This window comes from Crinia signifera, chromosome 19 (genome assembly GCF_055691185.1).
Source record: "Crinia signifera chromosome 19, ASM5569118v1, whole genome shotgun sequence".
Classification (NCBI taxonomy): domain Eukaryota; kingdom Metazoa; phylum Chordata; class Amphibia; order Anura; family Myobatrachidae; genus Crinia; species Crinia signifera.
Window position 1 is genome coordinate 52,777,982 of NC_139226.1, and position 25,316 is coordinate 52,803,297.

At 44.2% G+C, this 25,316-nt stretch overlaps 1 protein-coding gene across 1 annotated transcript in view; it reads right to left on the minus strand.

Moving 5' to 3' along the window:
* Nucleotides 1-1,346: 1,346 nt before the first annotated feature.
* PRKCG (protein kinase C gamma) overlaps nt 1,347-25,316 on the minus strand; it is a 303,415-nt gene continuing 279,445 nt past the window's right edge. Inside the window, exons 15-18 of the mRNA XM_083162596.1 lie at nt 7,787-7,867; nt 5,975-6,082; nt 4,868-5,008; nt 1,347-2,651 (exon numbers count right to left, since the gene is read on the minus strand). Of these exons, the coding sequence (XP_083018722.1) occupies nt 2,472-2,651; nt 4,868-5,008; nt 5,975-6,082; nt 7,787-7,867 (510 nt within the window). The 3' untranslated portion in view covers nt 1,347-2,471. The remainder of the gene's footprint in view (nt 2,652-4,867; nt 5,009-5,974; nt 6,083-7,786; nt 7,868-25,316) is intronic.

Here is a 25,316-nt window from a genome sequence, read left to right on the forward strand (position 1 = left end):
CTGCGAATAAAAGAAAAGAACTCTGTCCGTAAAGTAAGGACAAAATCCGTAGTGTAAAGTATGATACTGTAGGTCCTCAAATAAAGTTTTAAGTAGTCATCCAGCAATAGCAAAGGTTAGCATGTCTTCTGTACCAATTACATAAATGACCGTACGTAGCTGCTTCTGCGAATAAATACAAAACAATCTGTCCGTAAAGTAAGGACAAAATCCGTAGTGAAAAGTGGCTGGTTAGCAATGGTTAGCGAATTTTATCCCGAAACACGGTCCTCAAGGCAAGGAGTTTTACCTGAAAAGCTAAATCTATTTTGCGAAAAAAAAACGTTTAAAAAATAAAAATATAATGTAATCAACTGAGGATCGAACAACTGATACTGAGATAGTGAAGCCGTGCCTCTACCCGCTAGGCCACTATTGCCTGTGACTTCATTCCTGGCAGATGGTTAACATGGCTTCTGCACCAATCAAATACAGTTCATGACCATCCAGTACGTCACTGCGGCTGCGAATAAAAGAAAAGAACTCTGTCCGTAAAGTAAGGACAAAATCCGTAGTGTAAAGTACCTGTACTGTATGATACTGTAGGTCCTCAAATAATGTTTTAAGTAGTCATCCAGCAATAGCAAAGGTTAGCATGGCTTCTGTACCAATTACAGTACATAAATGACCGTACGTACAGTAGCTGCTAATGCGAATAAATACTGTACTAACAATCTGTCCGTAAAGTAAGGACAAAATCCGTAGTGTAAAGTATGATACTGTAGGTCCTCAAATAATGTTTTAAGTAGTCATCCAGCAATAGCAAAGGTTAGCATGGCTTCTGTACCAATTACATAAATGACCGTACGTAGCTGCTTCTGCGAATAAATACAAAACAATCTGTCCGTAAAGTAAGGACAAAATCCGTAGTGAAAAGTGGCTGGTTAGCAATGGTTAGCGAATTTAATCCCGAAACACGGTCCTCAAGGCAAGGAGTTTTACCTGAAAAGCTAAATCTATTTTGCGAAAAAAAACGTTTAAAAAATAAAAATATAATGTAATCAACTGAGGATCGAACAACTGATACTGAGATAGTGAAGCCGTGCCTCTACCCGCTAGGCCACTATTGCCTGTGACTTCATTCCTGGCAGATGGTTAACATGGCTTCTGCACCAATCAAATACAGTTCATGACCATCCAGTACGTCACTGCGGCTGCGAATAAAAGAAAAGAACTCTGTCCGTAAAGTAAGGACAAAATCCGTAGTGTAAAGTATGATACTGTAGGTCCTCAAATAATGTTTTAAGTAGTCATCCAGCAATAGCAAAGGTTAGCATGGCTTCTGTACCAATTACATAAATGACCGTACGTAGCTGCTTCTGCGAATAAATACAAAACAATCTGTCCGTAAAGTAAGGACAAAATCCGTAGTGAAAAGTGGTTAGCAAAAATCCGTAGCGTAAAGTCTTAACGTGGAGCATTAGTCACCCAGTGGTTAAACTATGTATTGCATGGCGTGGTACATAACGCAGGACATAACGTGATCTGCAACTCGCGAGTCAGAGCCCTCAATGGCGCGTTGTAAACCACGATGTACCAGGCCATAACTGTAGAAACTACGTATCAAAACACACTCATGGAAGCCCAAACCAGTTATCCTGCCTTAGATGTTCTGGTCCACTATTTCTATACCAAGTAAGTCCAGAAAGACTCAAAATGTTTCAGACTAACTAGCGTGTGTATACACGGTATGATCTCTCACAGCTCATGCACATAAGCGGATGATCAAAGTATATAGTACATATATTATTGTGTGCGGGAGTCGTCAGAGAGAGGAAAGGGTTGCCTGTCTACATGTACATAATAACATCTAGATCTATTATACACATACAAATATATTAAATGGCCATGCATGGCAGTGCTAGATGCAATTTTGGGGGAAGATGCAGCCAGTGGTTACTCCATTCCAATTGGGGGTTGTGAAAAAAAAGTAAATGGGAAATTCACTTATTGTTTATCTGAAATCCAGTATAACTTCAAGTATGAACATACGTCAGCATCGCAGACTCCCAGGCTCTCATCGTATTCAAGTTCCAAGAGTGAAATCAAAATGAATCTCCATTCCAGATTCGCGCACATGACTTGGTAACCTATCTTCAACGGCTTCATTCTTTATCGTGATTGCTGGAGACACTGAACAACCCATAGGAAACACAGACACAACTGTAAAACTTCATGAGCTATTTCACATGGTCTAAACGGAGTGAAATGCCAGATCAGTGTCGGATCCCGTAGGAATGGATTCACTTTTGCATCCTGGCCCCCTCACACAGCACGTTACAACACTGAGTGCTTTTCCAAGATGCAGGGAGGGAAGGAGGAGGAAAAAAGGGGGCAAAATTGCCAAGAAAGCTGTTATCAAGTATACCATGCTGGCCAAAGGACTGGGGCTATAGAAAAATCCATCTGCTCCCTGTGGTAGACTGGAGAGGTCACACCAGTGAAATGGGCACTGGGCTATGAGGATTGGTATGGACGAATTCTGGATTGATGAACGTAAATCCGGCAAATTCACTCTGATCGATACCGGCTAAGACCATTTGGTCTGGAGGTGTAAGAACTGCAGCGCCTCGAGTGAAGAACTTGTCAAAGTTTTCGCCACTCTTCCCGCACTGTAACAGAAAACAGAATGAGAAGAACAAGCCAAACTGTAGCGGATAACAGCCATTGGTCCTGAATATAGAGTGGAAAGACTGATTGTGGGCCAGATGCACTAAGCTTCAAAAAAGTGAAAAAATGTAGAGTGATAAACAGTCAGCCAATCAGCTCCTACAGTACCTGACATGTCACAGGCTGAGTTTGAAAAATATCAGGTAGGAGCTGATTGGCTGGTTGTTTATCACTTTCAATTGTATCACTTTTTGAATCTTAGTGCATCCGGTCCTCTGTACTGTTCAGGCTTAAAATACATAATGTTGAGCTCTAAGAAACAGAGGATCATATATGTTAAATGGTTACACTGAACATCAACTTATTTCAATGTAGTGTATGGTGGGGTAAAATGTGTATATTAAAATATATATGTAGCTTAATGTATTTGTCTATGGCAAACTTTTGCATAGCTTTTGTGAACATAGGGGACTATTCAGACCTTTTCGCTCAAGTCCGAATTCAACCCCGGTCCCGATGGTGTTGGTTTGCGCATGCACGAATATCCACATGTGCAAACCCCAGGAGCTAACTCCTTTGGCGAGTTTACCACTCAATGGTGGGCGGGAAAGGGTGGGCATGGGCCGGATGCAGTGGGCTTGGTATGCCCAGAGTTTTATGGGCGTTCCTGCAAAAATGCTAGGCGTACCATTGTGAACGAGGGCATGCCCTTGCATCCACGGGGCGGTTGGCTGATGTCTCATGACGTCAGCACCTACCCCCGTTTCTCCAGGATAGCGTGCATCTGAACAGTAAGTATAGACTTACTTTTCAGAGCGAAGGCTAGAGAAATCATGCAGTGGTGAGCAACCGTCAACTGAGTTTTCCTCCGTGCGGCCGCATGTGAGTGGAGGTGTAAGTACAAGTAGAGGGATCTCACTGGATCCCTCCCCTGGGACTCATTGCAGAAAATAGCCAATATGCTTCCATTGGCAATGTCTATAAATAAGATGTTTAACAGCATTTTAGTGCTTAGTACATCCCGTCTTGTATGTGTTTTTAGTTAGGACTGTTATTAGGCTTTACTATCTCTGTTATTGGTCAGTGCAGTCACTTGATTCAATGGCTAATTAATAAAGTTAATTACAGCAGATCATGACTGCCCTAATTCTCCTGCCTACAACCCAACACTGAAGTCTCCATGTCAGACTCGTGTATAGGTGCAGATCCGGATCTTTGGTCTCTCTGGGAAGCACTGTTATATCTCATACACCCTACTGAAGCCTCCAACGATTTTAGCTGTATTTTATTTTTTATCCTGTTTGTACTACAATAAATACCTTTATTTGCAAAAGAAAAGAAACCTTTACGAGCGTATCACCCCACCACATACCGTGAGTACCGGTACGCCGCCTTTCATCTTTATAAAGATACCTTTACATGTGTCATCATACCATTACTCATGTGAGTTTGGTACGCATCTTTCCCTCAGAGAATATACATAAACGATAACAATTTATCCTGATTCACCTATTGCATATATGCCTATGTGTTTCATTTTCATATACTCATCGTGACGACATAGACCCCCTGGAATTATTGAAATCTGGAAACATTTTCCCACGAGAAGACAAGGAGAACACATAAAAAGGGAAGTATTGTTTTAATCTTATTACAATAAACCCCTGTGTGTCCAGAAAGGGGAGCGCCTATTTGCTGAGTATTAAACCAAACGTTTTATCATGTATAGGTGCATTGTACCTCCCCCTTCATCCCTGGGATATCTGCAAGGACACTTGGGTTCTACTAGTGTCCTGATCAAACGGCAATGATATTCTATAGCAAACATTTAGATATTTTCTGAAACATCATCTATTTACACACGATATTAAATCCAATCCCAGAAAATGAATAAGAATGCATTAATGTCAGCACAGTGGCACAGAGATGCCTTATGGGACTGGGGCCACAGGTTCTATCATGATGCCTGCTATCTATGAGCTGGTAAGGATGGCTCTGTTTTATGCTAAACCAGTCTGGTCCTCTTGGAGTAAGGTTACGGTTTGTGTGTATAGGAGGATTTGCATAGTTCCCTCCCATGTGGGTGGGACTACAGTCTCTAAAGCGCTGTGCAATAAATACATTGCTTCTGTATAGGTAACTGAATAAGGTAACTATTAATTACTATTGTCCAAAAAAACATATGCTGTAACTGGATTTCAATGAAAAGAACACTTACGGGACGTGGTTTGAAAGGAGGCTGGATCTCCAGACGTTCTAAGCGCTCCCAATCAATCCAACGGAAAAAAGCATGTTCACGTATATCATGTTCCCCATCACAGCCGGATCCAAGACGCTTTAAGGGGTGTTTTGTAAGCAACTGCAAAAACAAAGATTACTGTAAATAAATACTTGCAGAGTTGTACAATGTGTTCATCTAAAGGGGCATACACACAGGGCGATTTTCATCCCATGTCTAAGCAATCTGGCTAGATTGCTTAGAAATGGAGCACTGATCGCTCCATGAGTATAGCCCCGGACAATGGCGATGTGCGGTCCCATGTGCACTGCCTCACTGATAGTGGCATATCCCTGCCTCACTGACAGCAGCACATCCCTGGCTCACTGACAGCAGCACATCCCTGGCTCACTGACAGCAGCACATCCCTGGCTCACTGACACAGGCACATCCCTGGCTCACTGACACAGGCACATCCCTGCCTCACTGACAGCAGCACATCCCTGGCCCCTGGCTCACTGACAGCAGCACATCTCTGCCTCACTGACAGCGGCACATCCCTGCCTCATTGACAGCGGCACATCCCTGCCTCACTGATAGTGGCACATCCCTGCCTCACTGACAGCGGCACATCCCTGCCTCACTGACAGTGGCACATCCCTGCCTCACTGACAGCAGCACATCCCTGCCTCACTGACAGCAGCACATCCCTGCCTCACTGACAGCGGCACATCCCTATCTCACTGACAGCGGCACATCCCTGCCTCACTGACAGTGGCACATCCCTGCCTCACTGACAGCGGCACATCCCTGCCTCACTGACATGCACAATTTAGACATAAAATCTCATTTTATCATATCTTGTTTCAAAAAGTCACCCCCCTAAAATAAAAAGCTGACCCCTTTCAAGCCAATTCTGTTGTCTGAGTCCGATAAGTTGGCGTGAATGAAGTGTGGATGCATGTGTGTGAGGCTTAGTATATCTATTACTTATACTGATTGGACACATTAGTAGTTAATTTACAAAGTCCCATTTCCAGGTGTGGCTAAGCAACGTTGAAAATAACATAAATGCAATCTATGAGCAGTGAAATATAGGACTGTTACCCCTTTGCATATGGAGACAGCCTCTCTGGACAGGGTTTTGGGGTAAGATACCGTCTGCTCCATAATAGACTGGAATAACTCGTCTTCGTCTTCCCCATCAAACGGTGGCTTGTGTATGGGGAGAAAACAGAGAAATTATTTACAACATTCTTCTTCTAGAATGGGTAAATACTAGCAGCATAATTCATATTGGATAAAATAAACATGACATTAGTTCATGATGTACATAATTCATGTGCTGATGAATAATAAATAGTCTTATGTTCAACATGACAGTTTTATACTAATTTTACCTTCTAAATCCTGCTCTAAAAATACACAAGTACAAAGGAGACCGTAGCGTTAACCTCTTTAATCAGTAGTAAGACGCGATATCATTTCTTTGAACTGACTGCATTGTTCTGGTTTATTTCCCGCAGATTTGCATATTCATTGTTTGTTAATGCGAGTAATATTTTCTGTTTTGATTTGATTATCTTTTATATGATTTCTCTGCTGAAGTGTAACCTGATTCTTCAGGATAGCAGCAGATAATGGGCCTTGATTTAGGTTGGCTCGCTAGGAAGCGTATATTGGCTGCCTCGCGCGTACCTTCACTAGCATGCGAGGGGATGTGTTCGCTAACATATCCCCTCGCATGCGGACGCTAGCAGGGGAGATCAATCGATAGTTGCTCACCATCGGATGATTTCTCCTGCCTTCAGTAATAAAAGTAAGTCTGAATTAACATTTATTACAGCTGCTATCCGCCGATAAGGGGACGGGTGCTGGCGTCATGCTGTCCGCCCCAAGTAGGCATCAGCCTGCCTGCGTTCCCAGGGTTATGCCCAGTGTTTTTGTGGGGATGCCCATAAAACTTTGGGCATTCATCCAGATGCAGCCCCCTGCCCGCCCCCTCCCTCCTGTACCCGTGCCAACGCCTCGGCGGTTGTGATACTCGCCAAAGGCTTTTGCACAAGGGGTCTGCACATGCGCAAATGTGCACACGTGCAGACCCTGTACCGCAAATATGGGCATGTACAGAGCCCGTACCATCACAACAGGGCAGTACCCAGATGCTGAGCAAGCCAGAACCAGGCTGAATGTTTTACTGGGCTGGTATCATTATGGTCAGGGAAACAATAAATACACAAGCCTGCAAGCACAACCAGGAATGGATAATCCATAGATAGCCAGTCAATAGGTTGACACCAAAAAGTGGACATCCAATAGGTCGACAGGGTCAAAAGGTCAACATAGAAATAGTCAAAGGGTCACAGGGTCAAAAGGTAGACATAAGAAAAGGGCGGCATGAGTTTTTCACAATTTTTTGGTCTCAATGTAGACACCGATCGACATGGACCCCCAGTTGGTGTAATGCGTGACCTCTTATGGCTCGCCATGCTTCGGGCCCGGTGCACCACTACGCTCAGCGTACTATTATATTCTCCCTCTATGACGACATGGATGGTGAAGTAAGAAACAGCTGTTTAAAAAAAAAACATGAAAAACCCATGTCGGCCTTGTCACGTGTCTACCTATTTCATGTCGATACTTTTGACCCTATCTACCTAATTCATGTCTACCTTTTGGCTTAGACCTATTGACGGTCTATCTAGAAACTGTACATCTATCAAGGGGAACCAAGCATAGGGGAAGGCCTAGGGCACCATTGCTCCAGGAGCCCGGCATTCTGCCACTATGGGCACAATGTAAAATCTTGTCTAGGGCACCGAACTGAGTGCAAGACAGCAATACACCATATACTGTATGTGCACAATACGCCTTATAGAACATTGTAAAGGTAGCATCTGCTTCAGCAGACAAACATACCTGTCCTGCCAGCATTTCATACAGTAAGACGCCATAGGACCACCAGTCCACCGATTTCCCATAAGGTTGGTATGCAATAATCTGTAAATAATAGACATATTATAGGAACACATCCTACTACGTTTTACATACTTATTAAGTGGACATTCTTCGTTTACAGTTATTACTTTATTTATCTTTCTCCTCCCTCCAAGGTAGGGATGGTTAATATGCAACAGGTCTATAGGATATTGGCGTATCTAGAATGGGTGCACACTGGCCCTGGATTTCTGTGAGACCCATATTGCACTCCCAGCCCATATTTATACTTTCTGTACCTTTCCAAAGCCCCATGTCGGCTAGCGCTGCAGAAATCATTGAGTAAATAGCATTGCGGACAATTCCCCAGTGATTTGCACTTGCACAGTAGAGATGATGTAAGCCAAAGTGAATTAATGGCCTGTTTGTGCAATTGGGAGCGCATGCAGACCAGGGCACCATACATACACCCCTGAGGAAGCTGTATTATTGGGGGTTGTCAGTGGCAGGTGAAAATGCTAGAAGAGGACAGAACCCAGCTCTGGCAAACAGCTTGTGATTGGCTGGTAACAAATGCTCTACTGATACCTACAGTATTTCACCTTTGCTTAAGCATATAGTATATTTCTCTTATTCATAAGTACCTTCTCTCCAAAAAGTTTTGGGGCACTCCTGCTTTCTGGAGCCAAAATGACACGCAATTTGTAGGATATCCCCAAAACTCCCAAAGTCCCCTGTGGCTTCACCTCTTCTTACTACTGTAGTTTCTGTCATATACTAGAAAAGGAGTTATTTTTGCTGTTACAGTAGTTTTATCACTTTTACTGATGTTTAGTTATTATGCTACGGTTGTGGACTGACGTTTTGGGATTGTTGCTGCTTTGCATTACAGCTGCAATTAAGGCTTTTTTTAATGAATGCAAATTATATAGTTATGGTCAACCCTGCATAAGCCCCCAAATGTCATCATTTACAAGTACATATGTTGTATGTGCTGACACATACAGTATATTTAAAAGTCCAATACAGGCAAACTATGGCCTTCCAGCTGGTGTGAAGCTACAAGTCCCATCACGCCTTGCTACAGTTTTGCTATTAGGGAATGCTAAAACTATGGCAAGGCATGCTGGGATGTGTAGTTTCACGACAGCTGAAAGGCCACCGTTTGGCCACGCATGGTCTAAGAGCATTTCATTACCAAATGCAGACCATGCAGCATGAGCACGCTGTTAAGGTTTGCAAACTTTCCATAGTATATATCCAAAACAGTTTGATGATGATAATATATATCCAACCAATAAGACTAAGGGGTCCATTTACTTAGATGGGGGTAAAGTGGTCGGGGATAAAGTACCAGCCAACCAACTGCTAGCTGCCATTTTTCAAACACAGCCTGTAACATGGCAGTTAGGAGCTGATTGGCTGGTACTATATCTCTGCAGATTTTATCTCCATCCAAGGCTTAGTAAATAGACCCCCAACACTGTAATCGTCACCAGAATTATTTTCTGTGGCTGCAGGAGACAAGGAGCTTTGATAAAGACGTTGCACAGAACTGGGGAAGGTCTTCACAAAGCTAGGACTTGGCTTACACGTTGCCTATGTTCAGTGCTATGTCTGTGGAATACTAAGGAGAGTATACAATGCCCACCAAACAAGACCCCTTTAACTATTTCACTACAAGTAGTCTTACATAGATGCAAGTCACTTGTTTATGGAGAACTGCAGAGCTGATCAGCTATATATTTATGGTACACATAGGATAAATGCTAAAATGCAGGATTTATGTAGAATAAAGGATTATGGCATTACCATTGCAAAAAAGGCAACGGTGCAGATGTATCCTAAAATATCAGTCCTGTCCTTCTGGCCATACATACAGAAGATAGAGTGGCTTGGAGTGAAATGCTAATGAAAAACAATAAACATCTCACAACGTATGATAAGATGTTACAAGCTAGTATTACACCTATACACCTCTATACAATACTAGACTGTGATACCTTGTAATGGGATGTGGTTAGCCGAAGGCAGTAAGAATACCACTGTTGGCATCGCCACTACGGGGAAGAAGACCAGAACCAGAGAGCTAACATAAGAATTCTCAGACCGGTATCCAGACTATTGGCATCCCGAATGTAAGTATGCAGATGATGGACACCCTGCAGCCAATTGGGGGCGGTAACCCTGCTTTGGAAAACTCAAATCCCAGGGATTAGAACTGAATTGGCCCCTAAACTTTGGAAAATGAAGAGAGATAAAGTACCAGCCTACTCCTAACTGCCATGTTGAAGGATGTGTTTGAAAAATGACAGGAGCTCATTGGTTGATAGTTTATATCTCTCCACTTTATCACTCTCTGTGAGCTTAGTACATCTGTCCCTTAATCCTATACCTGCCTTACACTATATAGGTACTCCACCTTCATTTTCCTGTAGTGCCCTTGCTCCTCTGAAATACTGTAGTTGGATACTCTTGGTTTCTATGTGTTTGCATCGGTTATTAAACTGCCACCCTGTCTGCCACTTCTGCGGTGGGCAAATGCGAGGGCATTTGTTAGCACAACATATCCCCTTGCATGGTTGGGGGGGGGGGGGGATTTTTCAGCAGGGTGATGGGGTGGGCACTCTGCAACTTGGTAAGCTTACAGAGTAAACCAGAATCAGGCTCATTGGGAGGAAATCAGAACACTCGGATTAAGGAGATAAAGACCCAAGTGCTGTGCAACATCAATGAAATACAATATATTTACAATATTATCATGCTTGGAATTTATCATTTTTTAAAATGCTTTAAAAGCTTATTTTAAAAAGAATATGAGGATAAAATATGTATATTCTCAATTATACACATACTGTAATATTTTACAAAAAGAGTATCCTGCAGAGGGATGCCACCTAGTGGTCAATGGTAATATTACTGCACATGCTTCTTACTACTAAATGCCTTAGTTAGTATTTCATTTTGGTTGAATGTTCTTCTCTGCAGTTTTTTTTTTTTCAAGCTGTTAAATGTATTTGCCCATTTTCAGTACAGGTTTTTTTTTGTCTCTACATAAATAGTCCACAAATATAACTGTAACAATATTAGAAAACCCTTGAAATAGGATTATCTGTTCCGCAAGTCCCTTGCATTTCATTCTTCTCTTCTCTTTCCATAAAGGCAAAACATTTTATTACCTGCACTTCAGTAACTTCCTATACAACCATAAAACGCAGTCATAATATAATGCGGCAGAGATTTTATTAGCAATCTATATGATGCAAAGGCAATTGTATTATGTAATCTAATAATTAATCATGAATCTGATACTTTATTTACTAGACACAGGAGAGAGAACAGAGATAACGCCACATTCTACTCTCTCCTTGTAATGTCTTTTTGCGCTCAGCGGGAGTATTCGACATGCAGCCCCCCAGCTGTTGTGGAACTACATGTGCTGCCACAGACTCGCAATTAGGGCATGCTGAAACTGTGACAGGGAATGCTGGTATATCTAGTTCACATGTTGACTACCCCGGGGTTACAGGATGTGCATTCCACTTGTTCTATTTGGGTTTTATCATAATGTAATAAAACGTTTTCACATTATATAAATAAGCAGGAAGATCTATCTACCTATCTATCTATTTAATCTATCTATCTATCTATCTATCTATCTATCTATCTATCTATCTATCTATCGTATCTATGTATGTATCTATGGTATATATCTAGCTATGGTATTTATCTAGCTATGGTATCTATCCATCCATCTACCTATCCATCCATCTATCTATCTATCTATCTATCTACCATGTCTATCTATAGTATCTATCTTTCTATAGTATCTATCTATAGTATCAGTGGCATAGCGGTCCAGGCAGCAATGAGCACTGAGATGGTCCCGCTCCGTGCATATCTAATGAGCGGATCCCCGACCCTCTCATTAGATATGCACGGGGTGGGGACCTGCTAATATGCAATGCACTGGGTCCCCACTCATTAGATATGTACAGCACGTGACCAGCTCAGCACTCACTGCTGCCTGGGTCATCTGTCAGTTCAGCCAGCGGCGCCCACCACAGACCCTGCTGGTGCTACTCCCCCAAGCTGTGGCTGCCACATATGTAGCTATGCCACTGTATCTATCTATCTATCTATCTATCTATCTATCTATCTATCTATCTATCTATCGTATCTATAGTATCTATCTAGCTATGGTATCTATCTATCGTATCTATGTATAGCATCTATCTAGCTATGGTATCTATCTATGGTATCTATCTATCTATCTATCTATCTATCTATCTATCTATCTATCTATCTATCTATCTATCTATCTATCGTATCTATCTATAGTATCTATCTAGCTATGGTATCTATCTATGGTATCTATCTATAGTATCTATCTATCTATCTATCTATCTATCTATCTATCTATCTATCTATCTATCGTATCTATCTAGCTATGGTATCTATCTATCCTATCTATATAGCTATGGTATCTATCTATCTATCTATCTATCTATCTATCTATCTATCTATCTATCTATCTATCTATCTATCTATTGTATCTATCTAGCTATGGTATCTATCTATCTATCTATCTATCCCATTGGGAGTATGTGGGGTATTGGTGTATGAGTCCTGGACTGACCAAGGGGTCCCCTCGCCAGAGACAGATTAAGGGGGGGGGGGGGGGCAGGGGGACAGTATCTCTTAGGGGCTCCCCTTTTTTTAGGGTGTCCTCTGGCTGGAGTTTTTCCAAGACAAATTTTAGTTTAGGGCCCCCAGTTTCTATGGGCTGCTTCAGCATATTATAGGTATCTTTTTCTGCTTCAGCAGCAGCCTATGGAAGCTGAATCATGGTCCCATCACCTGTACAATGCATATGACAAGTCCCTGTACCGGCACATGCACAGTATCAGCCTCGGTACTGCACATACGCATGATGTGCACAGTACAGCGTCTATTCATGGGGGACTCCCAACTGCCAGCCCCGTGCGGGACACGGGCAGAGCAGGCAACAGGGGGGGGGGGGGTCAAGGGGGACATTCATACTGGGCCCCAACCAGATAAGGGGCCCCAAGGCTTTGGGGGACTCAGGGGCATTAAGCATGGCTGCCTTGTCACCTCTCTGGCTACTCGTACTAATGAGTTCAGTGACATCACGCAACACACAACGCACAATGCTGCGCTCTCTCATCTGCCCTTCCCTATTATATTGCATGGTAAATATTAATTATCAGTTTATTTCTAATAATAAAAAAATACAGTAGATTCAATATGCAATGTAATAAAAATATGCGTGAGGTGTTGGGGGGCCCAGAGATCAGGGGCAAACACAGGATTTTCAGAAGGGGGTTTCCAGAGGGGCGGAGCAAAGCACGGAGATGGACACTTAGGTGACCCAGTATATGCCGGGTCAGTTAAAGTATTATAGATAGACCAAATGTATATAAATAATAATAATAAAAAAAAAATATATATATATATATACACACACATATATATATATATATATATATATACACATACTTATATATATGCATACAGGGGCATCAACAGCAGTGTAGACCCCTGGGCATAGCAATGTATTGGGGCACCTACCGATCCTCCAGCGGTAGGGGTGGGGGAAGCGTTGATGTCCCGTGGGTGGTAGGGGGTATTATATCAACCGCTCAGCATGTAGGGCCTGGATCAGTAATTTCCACTAATTACCCCTTTACTGCACAGACGGTGGGAGATGGGGTGGGAGAAGGGGGAATTGGGCTGAATGAAGGGGCCCTGATACATAACTTCCAGGGTGGTAGAGGATGTTTAATATGCAGAGGAGGAGTATATAGTGGAGTGGGCTTATTATTCATAATTTTCTGGTGGGAGGACAGCTTGCTTGACTGCAGATATCTCCAGTTTCCGGTAATAGATTTCTTAGATTTTAATGGAATTAAAAACTAGTTAATCCCACCTACCAAATGGTACTGGAGACTAGGGGATCAGAGTTCAGGAGGCAGAGCAATCTGCCAATGAGAATATAAAACTACATACCAGGTGTGTGGACCTGGAGCAGTAACCAGCTGCTGGAAGGCTGATATCTCTGGTTCTGGGCACAGTAGAGACAAGCTACTAGTGTCCATCAAAGGGGGAAAGTCCCAGCTTTTTGGAGTAGATCTTCAGAAAAACTCTAAGTTATACAGAACCTGAAATATCTGACTGGGAAGAGCAATTAACAGGCTTGGATGGGGACCACTGCTTTGAAGTCAGATATCTCTGGTTCCCAAGGGCCCATTTTTAAAATTATTGTACCCATGGAAAGAGGGGACCCTCAGCTTTCAAATGCGGACCTGGGAGGGTTTCTGGGTACTCAGAACCCTCCCCCCTGCGTGCGCCACTGCCAGAGATATCAGTGTTCGGGCCCCAAGATTTCCGCTGCCGGCCCTGGGACATTCCCGCAAAAAAGCGGGACAGTTGGGAGGTATGCTATGAGAGAGGCAACTCTCAATCTGGTATAAAAAAACTCTGCTGTCAGTCACTTGATGAAAGCTGCAATTCAACATATATCTACTGTACTAATGAGATTGTTACATTCCTAATTATGTTAACCTCTTTATATTGCACTGGACATAACACTATTCATGAACAAAAACCTCAATAGCACACAAAGGCTAATTGCCAGCGAACGGCAAAGCTCAGTCTGACCTTTCATTGCAGCTCAGTGTGACATAATTATAAACCAGGACAGAGTAAGGAGTGATGAAGTCAGCGAGTTACAGAGCCTGATTCCAGCTTTACATTCTCAATAATTACAATTAATCCTTTTTCACTTTTAGGATGGCATCAGTCAATATTATTTTGTTAAAAATAGCAAGGTTTCAAAGCAAGGTCACACATATAGATTTTCCTGGCTCAGAATAACACATGGAGCCACCTTATCCTACAAATGACACATAAAACGTCAGAGATACCCTTAATCCCCAGAGTTCATCATGACCCATCAGTCATCTTCAATAAAACATACAAAGCATTATTTAAGGAACATGCAGATCAGACATGAGCTTCTCGGTGACATTATATCATACTTGCCTACGTTTGAAAAAGCATGTCAGGGAGATTGTGAAGGCATACCTCCCAACTGTCCTGATTTTTGCAGGACGGTCCAGCATCCCACCTGGATCCAGCAGCGTCCAATGATGGGATGGAGGGCAGTTGGGCATCCCCCCTGCTACACGCTGTGAATAAACACTGTGCACATCTGCACAGCATCTATTCACGGGGGGCAGGGAGACAGAGGGAGTGGCCAGCAGCTTACACAGCGATTCCCTTTAGCCCTGAGTCTCCTCTTTGGATCCACACATCTTATTGATGAGTCCTCCTCCTCTCCTCCTTGCAGGCAGCAACCTATGTCCTTGCAGCACACCTCTCGTCCTGAGCAGCTGCTCTCACTGATAGCAGTGGCACAGACAGGTCAGCCGGGCCCTGGTAAAATGGAGGGGGGCATGGCCACCGAATGCGGCAGCCTCTCCTCTCCCCACTACCCAGCTACCTGCAAGGAGGGAGAGGGAGCAGGACCCAGGCCCTCCAGCAGACCCGAGCCCAGATTTAAAAAAAAAAAGTACCCGCTCCCCTCCTCGACACCACTGGCTGCAGGCATCGTCTGATCTAGTCTGAAGCCATTAACTCTATTGGACATTTAACACTACTAACCAAAATGACAAAATAGAGGGCCGGCCTTCTAATAGATTATATTTATTATATGTTTCTGATTTTTTTTTTATAGCATCGATGTCATTTATTGTGAGTAGTATTATTTACATTTATGTATATGTTTTGCTGCTTATAAAACAGCTCTATTGGCTAATTTAATTTTATGACCCAATTTCCTAGCGCAGTTATATTTACTTGTTTCTGTCCTCCTCCTTAGAGCCTCACCCTAACCCTCCTCCCCCTTTAGTGCCTGACCCTAAAACCCCTTTTTTAATGTCTAACCCTAACCTCCCCCTTCTAAACCTGACCTGTAAATTGGGAGGAGAGCACCTCAAGATCTAATGATGAGATGGTCACTGTTACTGTCCTTTCCATCCCCAAAAGAAGACAAATAGGGAGGGATTTCTACCAAATGAACCAAGAGGAACCGGAATCTTCCAGCCAGCTCAAGCTGTCACAGAACATATTGTACCATTACTTCCAAAAACAGGAACTCAGTCTTCCCAGTATTAGCTGACCCTCACTGTCTGAATGGCGGCCATGCCTATAACCCACCATCTGTCACTTAGCGGTAAGAGTACCCTGCTCGCAAGCTTACTGCTATCAATTTGCTTTCTATTCTGGCAACAATCTATATCAGAATCCTCTAGTTACGTGGCACTTCGCTCTTTGGGCCTGATTCAGACCTCCTCGCTATTCTGCATATATTCACTGCCTTGGTAAACACCCCCCTGTCGGACACATGCCCCCCACCACCCAAATCCCCACGCTACGATGCAAGCAGATGTGTACGCTTACACATTCGCCCGCATGCATCCACAGAGGTAAAAACATCCCATGGTCTCTCGCAATCAAATGATTTGCCACCCTTCAGTATGAAACATCTATACTTACTTTTCATATGGCCGCTTTCCGCTGAATTGGGGCGAGGAATGACATCATGTGACATCAGCCACCCGCCCCGAGCAGGCACGGGCATTCACCCCATTTTTGTGGGCACGCCCATAAAACGGTGGACGGTCCCCTGTGACCACCCCCTACCTGCCCCTCATACCCCGGCGAGTGTATAACTTGCCCCGGGTACGTTCCGGGGGTTTGCGTATGCTCATGAGCGAATAGGCGCATGTGCAGACCCTCAACAGGTCTGAATAGGCCTTTGTGCAAACAGAACATTAACATGGTGTTATATAGAATGACATATACTGTAGAGTACATAGAACAGAACAAATCCCAATGTATACTGAGTGAGACTATGACATCATAGCAGCCACATGAACCAGAAATTCTCCCAGAGTTCTGCGCTAGGTAATGGGCTCGTTTGCCTGAGTTGCACCTAATATTTCGTCATCAAAGAAACAGCCCAGAAAGTGACATTGGAAGGGAACGTTAAGTATTAATGAGTTTGCACTAACCGCTTGTTAAAAAAGGCATAAATTATTAATAAAAATATAAATTTAAACACATTAAAATTAAAAGTTATAGCAGCAAATGTACAGTATTAATTCCATTCTAGGTCACTTTCGTTCGGAATGCCATTGTCATCATAACCGTTTTGCCCCGTGTCTTATAGTGTTATAGAGAGGGAGCACTGTAATTTGTTCCGACAATGGGAAGCATAATCAACCCGATGGCCTACTTTCTTACTCTTATATTGTTAGCTGGAACCTAACAAAATCACCTTTATTTTGTCAAAAGGAACGGTCACCAAAAGATAAGCTTCCGAATGCAAATTGTTAATATTGGCAAATTATTTAACCACTTAACTGGCTAATATTGTTTTTAAAACCCACTCAGTTTTTGCGAATGAATTAGGTTAAGAACATTTATCTAGATCATACCAAACATGTTACAAAAAGTAAAACATTTCTTATAAACTTCAGTCTAATCATCGAGGGGCAATATATTGGTCCACCAATGATCGGACCACTGCAACCATCACGACTTGACATTTTCCAGAGGGCTGCTTCTGTCTGCAGCCTTTGGGTTTGTATTGACGGGTGCCGGATGGCTCCCCGACAGTCGGGATTCCGACAGTCAGTACTCCGACGTCAGAATCCCGACTGCTCCCTCGTGGGGGTCCATGAATAAAATAGGTGGCGAGCACAGCTCGCCACCGTGCCCGCAGCGTGGCGAGCGCAGCAAGCCCGCAAGGGGCTTCATTGCGCTCCCCACGCTGTGCAGTCGGGATTCCGACGTCGGAGTACTGACTGTTGGAATCCCGACTGTCGGGGTATTATACCATACCCTGTATTGACAGGGAAGGTGAGGACTGCTTTTTTATATTTCCTAAGCAGTTGTTAAATGCTACAGACTCAGGGTGGGTGGTGCTGACATAATGGGGGAAATTTACTAAAGGAAATTTGTAAAAAAAATAGGTGTATTTGTATTCAGAAATACACTTATTTTTTACATTTACTATCCCGAAAATACGGCAATTCGTAGTCATATTGATGTGCTATCAATACGAATACGAATTGCTGTATTTTCGGGATAGTAAATGTTAAAAATAAGTGTATTTCTGGATACAAATACACCTATTTTTTACAAATTTCCTTTAGTAAATTTCCCCCAATGTCCCATCAGCAGGGAACCAGGAAGCAGAGGAACCAGGAGATCCCTCCAGTGGCGTAGCTATAGCTCCGCAGCCCCCGCAGTGGCTGGGAGGCGCAGAGAACATGTGGGCACCGGGGGTCTGCGGGGCTATAGTTACCCGCTGCTGTCTTGCCTGCCTTCATGGTCCTGTCTCTCCGTCTCCTGGCACCGGCTCCTGCTGCTATAATGAAAACTGACTCTTAGAAAATGGCTGCCCCCATACTGCAGACAGTTTTCTGTCTGCAGTATGGGGGCAGCCATTTTCTAAGAGTCCGTTTTCATTATAGCAGCAGGAGCCGACGACGGGACCGTGACTGCAGATTCGGCCGGGCAGGTACGAGCATCGGGGGGGGTGGGGGGGGGGGGGTTGTGCCGAGGGGAAGGGGAGGGCAAGGGAGGGGGCGCCGAAAATTTTGCGGCGGGGGGGGGGGGGGCATAATAGGTAGTTACGCGACTGGATCCCAGGCCCGGCGACAGGGGGGGTCAAAGGGTACAGCTGTGACGGGCCCCGAGTATCAGAGGGGCCCCAAATTCAGCCCCCGCTTGGCCGCCGGGCCACTCATCCTCTGACTGTTAGCGTGGCCGTGGTGCCGCTGAGACAATTGAGCCTGCAGTACATGGGGGCTGCCTGGGGACATTCACCGGGACACGCAGCTCTTGGCTGCCGCGCAAACAGCCTGTGGAAGGTCCGCCGGGACACGCAGCTTCCGGCCGCCGGCGCTTAAAAACACTGACATGAGCCAGTGCTGTCAGTGTATCTAAGCAGCGGCCGGAAGCTGCGTGTCCCTGCGGACCGTCCACAGGCTGTTTGCGCGGCAGCCAAGAGCTGCGTGTCCCGGATGTCCCCAGACCATTGTGGGTGCTCATTATAAACATCAGCATCTAAGGTGAGAAATCTTTATATGTGGGGTGCACTTTGGGTCTCTACTGCTGCTTCTCGGGGCCGTGTCTAGTATTAGCTCAGGTCTGGATAGCAGTCTCTTGTCAATTCTTTGATTTAACATACTGCACTTGAATTGGTCTCTAAGGATGTATGGCTTCAAACTGGCAGTAAATATCTGAATTTGGTCACGCGTGTGTGTATATATATATATATATATATATATATATATATATATATATATATATACACACACATACTCTCCACAAAGGCTGCACATGGATAATAAAGAAGGAAATCATGCAGTTGAAGTTCAAATGTTTTCGATGTATTTTACCACATCGTCATCAGGATAATACACGGGTGAAAATCACATATCTTTATCATACCAGCACCAGTGATAACACCGCCCCTGCATCATCCATACAGAGTGGATGCGCCCGCTGATGATGTCATCCTACCCTGTCGGTTACTATGGAAACGCGTGTAACACCAAGCACCTTAACTCACGCTTGAAAGGTGATGCAACCCTGGTTAGCATCATCATCGTGCGGCGGTTGCCATGGTGCGTAACATCAATTGTCTAATGGGCATTAAGGTGTGTGGTATAATATGTAGTAGGCATCACAATTTGTGGCATAATGTGTATTAGTTGTCAATTCAGAAGTGAGACTATCTGCGCTGGGGGCAGCAATTATATGGGACTCCTTGCCACCAATATGCCCACCATTCCTCCCTGCTCCACACAACTACTAGTGCTTGAGGGGGTGAGGGCCCCCAGAAATATCAGTGTATGGGGCCCCAAGATTTCTGTTGCCGGCCCTGCTGGATCCCTCTTATAGCACCATTATCTTCCAGCAGCTGCACAGTAGCTGTTTCATAAGATGCGGCCATGTCCCGAAAGCCCAGGGGTAAAACAGATTAAATATTTTTTTTTATACGATTATGTCTTTTGTCTGCTCTATAGCATAGGAATATATTTATCTGATGATTAAAATATAATTTAGGCAGGAAAATGACCATGCCAAGAATGGGGCTGAAACTGTATATTTGCATGCAGGATCATTTTGAGGGTGGATCTTAATATTTAATCACTGTGCATGTTCCATAGCTGAGCCCACACAACTTCAGTTACAGCTTAACACAGCCTTCACACAGCGGTGGCCGAATAACCCAGTAATTACTCTGCTTTTGAACCGCCAGGGGTTATTTGGCCATTCGCTGTCAGACCACTTTTACACAGGAGAACAAATCTCCATGTATCCAAGAGATTTTGCTCTATTACACAGGTTTTTCACCTGTGTGAAAGGGTCAACCTGGATCTTAAACTCCGGGTCTCTGATCCTGGTCATTTGCAGGGTTAGAGACCCAGAGTTTAGGATCTGGAATGACCATTTCACAAAGAAAAATAACCCGTTTTTTTTTTTTCGTGAAATTCCCGAGTGGGACAGCTTCACCCGGGAATTTCATTTTCTGTGTGAAAGGGGTGAGAGATGTAATTGGGTGGTTTGTAGGCTAAGTTGAGTGGCGATGTGCCTTTGGTATGTAGACTACCTGTAGGGCTATGGAGACTACTGTACCAAGTATAAGGCAGTTCCCACAAGCGCATTGACTAAATCATAGATGGATGGCATACTGGAGAACATTGCAACTACTGTAGGTACCGACAATGTGAATGCAACTGTTTCTGCCCTGTATAGAAACACAGAAAGACATAAAAAGAACCTTTACGTGTTTGTTCACATAGCCATAGCTGTCAATTGTTCTTCCCTGCAGCTGTACTATCAAGGTGTTTGGCCAGCAGGGACTTGAGGTACTGAGCCAATAATTGGCCATCAAGCCATTTCCGTGTAATTGTACACTGTGTGTCAGCACATCCTGGGAAGGGAAATGCCAGTTACATCCTAGGAGCATAATCTGCCTCAATGCCAACAACTGACTTAGAGTACAAACAGCAGTGAGATCTCGCTGAGGGGTAAGGTACAGTAAGAGCCTATACAGTACAAGTACAAAGCCTGGTAATACTCTCTACTAATAGGTCAGGGAAAGCTTCTGTTAGACTGTGGCGGCTGACTACTATGTACAAATTCATGTGCATCTGGAAAGGAGCAGCAATGTTAAATCTCCCTAGTTCATTTATCAGCAGAAGGATAGTTAAAAGTTAGAATATTGTTATGTACTAAGCCAGTGGTTCCCTAACTTTTTCAGTCCACAGGACCCATAGGCACTCATTGATAATGAGGATGGCATAAAACTGGCCATACATCTACAGATCGATTGTCAGATTGGGCTGGTTGTAACAAAATCCTGGTAACGGATGAGAGCAAATGACAGTTGACCATTTGCTTTGAAAAGCTGGAAAACTGCCAAAAACTGTCACTCATCCATTACCAGGTTTTCGTTCCAACCAGCCCAATCTGACAATCGATCTGTAGATGTATGGCCACCTTAAGCCAACATGGCCAAACTTAAGGCCCCCCATGCACTACGTGATTTGGGCCCGATTTCACCCGATTCTGGAGTATTGGGCAGATAAATGGGATGAAATTGCCCAAATCGCGTAGGGTATGACATCCGATCTGATCCGATGCGCGGTCCTGTGCGCATCGGATCAGGTCATGATGTCGGACGGTCTGCACATAAGATTAATCTTATGTGCAGCCGGCAGGGAGCAGGTCCGGGGGAGGGGGGACCAGAGACCAGAGTCCGGTCCGTGGGAGATGCGCTAGTGAGCTAGCAGCAGGAGAGGTGGCAGAGAGCGTGGTCCGGTCCAGCTGCAGGGGTAGTGGGCTAGCGGCAGCAGGACTGGAGAGGTGGCGGGGAGCGGGGAGCGCATAACAGAATCCGGGTAGCGGCGGGAGAATAGGAAACATCCTATTCAAAAGACTGGGCAGGCAGGGCGGCCGCTGATTAACTGAGCTCTCGGCCAATCAGCGGGCGCCCAGTCTTTTGAATAGGATGTTTCCTATTCTCCTGCTACCCGGACCCGCTCCCCGCCTGCCGCTACCTCTCCAGTCCTGCCGCTAGCCCACTACCTCTGCAGCTCCCCCGGACCCTGCAGCTCCCCCGGATTTACACGGATAAATCGATCCGATTTATCACGTGAAAAATGGCACATCAAGTGCCAAATCATATCAGGAGCTGCCGGGGGAGCTCAGGGGAAGTCGGGGCCGACATTAGGCCGACTTGTCCTTAGGACAAGACGGCGTAATGTATGGGGGCCTTAAGAATTATTTTGCTTTCCAGAGTTTGGGTCAGTCTGTAGTCCCTAGTGATGATAACGGGTACTGCAGTCTGTAGCAATTATCAATAGACAACGCAAGGTCATGGTACGCTGTGCACATGCGCAAGGCTCCCCTGTGAACAAAGCCAATGATGGCTAGCCAACGCTGGCTGTTCGCAAGATTTTTGAAAGCTGCCCGGTGTTTTCTGGGAGTGCCGCCGAAATACACAGGTCAGGTTGGCCATTGGGAGGGAGGGACGCCGATCTCATCAGCAGCACCGATCTCCCCACAGTCACCCCAGTGCTTAGTCTATACTTACCCAGCGGCTACACGCAGGGGGAAATACATCTAATGGTAAGTGATTGTGAATGGAGTTCCCCTGTTCACATGGTTGCGAACGCATCCACAGCCATGCACAGGGGAGGGGAAACAATCTGGCTGGGTGGCATTTACCTGATCGCTGAGCTCCGTAGATACGCAGCCCAGCGATCTTGTCTGAATCGGGCCCATTGTGCGAACACATGAAACTGCTACTAGTTTTGTGAAAAATGTAGTAAATGGTGAGGTGTATCGTAACTGTATCAATAAATGTTTTGGATACATTGAATACACTGTTTCATTTAATAGACACAGGGCCAGATGCACTAAGCTTCAAAAATTGATAAAAAGGAGAGTGATAAAAAACAGCCAATCAGCCCTGCCTGACATTTTTCAAACACAGTCTGTGACATGGCAGGTAGAAGCTGATTGGCTGACTGTTTATCACTCTCCATTGTATCACTTTTGAAGCTTAGTGCATCTGGCCCACATACACCTAGGGGTAGTCAGCACCATTCACCCAATCCCTATTTTTTATGAAAAAAAATGGGCTTCATAAATAGTTACCTAACACAGCGTATCATTGATAACAAATTCTACAAGCAAGTTAGGAAAACTGACTTACTGTGCCCATTTTCGTAAAACATTGTGAATGTCGACAATGACATACAGTAGTGACTGCATACCCTTAATATGATGTCATTGTCTTATAAAGCCCCTCTAGTTATTCAAAGAAACTTCAGATACGGAGCCAGATGTACTAAGCTTCAAAAGTGATAAAATGGAGAGTGATAAACCACCAGCCAATCAGCTCCTACCTGACATGTCACAGACTGTGCTTGAAAAATGTCAGACAGGAGCTGATTGGCTGGTTGATTATCACTTTTGAAGCTTAGTTTATCTGGCCGGTGGTCTTACTAGTTTTGCTTCAGGGGAATATCATGAGGAGAGTCAGGGAAATGTTTAAATGCGGTCTTCTATATTACAGGCAGTACAGTATGTGTGGTATTCCAGCATCCAGCCCGATAATAACATGTTCCAAAATAATGACAGTTTTTACTGCAGTTCTGATTTTTTTCATGCCATCTGCCGTCCTGGGTTGGTAACTTCAGCAGACTATAACCACCCTTGCCAGGTAATGTTATTCTGATAGAACATGACAAGTACAATGTAGAAGAGCAAAGGAGGAACAAAATGAAGCAGGATAGCATTTTTTTTTACAAGCCTCAAAGTAAATGGAAGTCCCCTGTGGCATCCTCCTTTCTAACAGAAGCCTGCGGAGCTGAGAGCACCACATTATTCATCCCTGCTCTTACTCTAGAAGACTGAGTTTTTCTTTTGCCTAGAAAGCTGCATTACAAAGCAGATTAATACTCGTCTGGCAAAGACAGTGATGTAGTCCTGAGGTGAACTAGTCTAGCAGCAAAAATAAAAGGAAGGCTTAATAGGTGTCAATGAGAATGATACGATCATATCATCATGTTGCATATACATATGCAAATTCAGTTTGGTTAACAATGTATATCTAAGTATATGAGATGATAAAGGAGTGTCAGACAGAAGCTCCGTATAGAGGTATAAATATAAACAAGCAGCATAAAGATAGTCACAAGTGGATTTATCAGGTCAGAGTTCTCAATTGTCTCTCAAATACAATACAGGTGTTTTATTTCCAAAAACAGTAAAAAAAAAAAAAAAACGTATTCAATTAAAGTAATTCTTTATTCCCCATAGAGCAATATTTGCTGATTTTCCTCAGAGAGAGGATGTGTAGGCGAGAAGTGCCCGGGGGAGGGGGAATCTTGTCATTGCTCCCCACCCCTGCTGTGCACTGCTGCAAATAGCTGCTCTGAGCTACAGACACAGTGACAGGGCCAGATGTATCAAGCTTCAAAAAGTGATAACATGGAGAGTGATAAACAGTCAGCCAATCAACTCATGTTTAAGGCTGGGTTTGAAAAATGACAGTTATGAGCAAGTTGTTTATCACTCTCCACTTTATCCCTTTTTGAAGCTTTTACTTCTGGCCCAGAGAGAGAGAGAGAGAGGGCAGGACCGTGCTCAGGAGGAAGTGGAGGAAGTGGGTCCGTTAGGAGATTGTGAAGTTATCGGCGGGAGTTCCCATCCGCGGCAGGGACACCCGCCGATTACTTAAACATCTTCTAAAGGAGGCATTTCCTCATGAGCACAGACCGCGCTGCCCGGGGTACCAGAGAGGGGGGGGGGGGGTGGGGGTGGTACCAGTTGCCGGGTACCAGGGGAGGGGGGGGTGGGGGTACCATCTGCCGGGTACCAGGGGGGGCAGGACAGGTACCAGGGGAGGGGGAAGAGCTGTGGGGGATCTTAAATACCGTTTAAGACCCTTTCCCATTGCCCAAAAAAAGGGTCTTAAATTGGTAGGTCACTGCTTTTTACCTGTTTAAATACCGGTATTTGTTAAACGGGTAAAGCACCCTGAAGCTTTCCCACTGCAGCTCTACCCATGTAAAAAGGCTAAAAAAACGGCAATTTACTGTTTAAGAGCTGCAGTGGGAAAGGGGTATAATACAGGACGCCCAGCATGCTCTGATGCACGCTTACAAGCAGAACATACGTTATGGAAATGCAGCATCTAGTGGACCTTTCGGCACACTGCAGTTCATCAGAAACTACTGTATGATACTTACACAAATTACAGTTTCATTGGACATGTTTAATCAAAAGAATAAAGTACTATATTTGGAGTATATCCATAGCATGTTCATGATTTCTGTATTACCGTACAATTTATAAATATGTATCATAGGTCATTTTCAGCACTGCACACCCACTA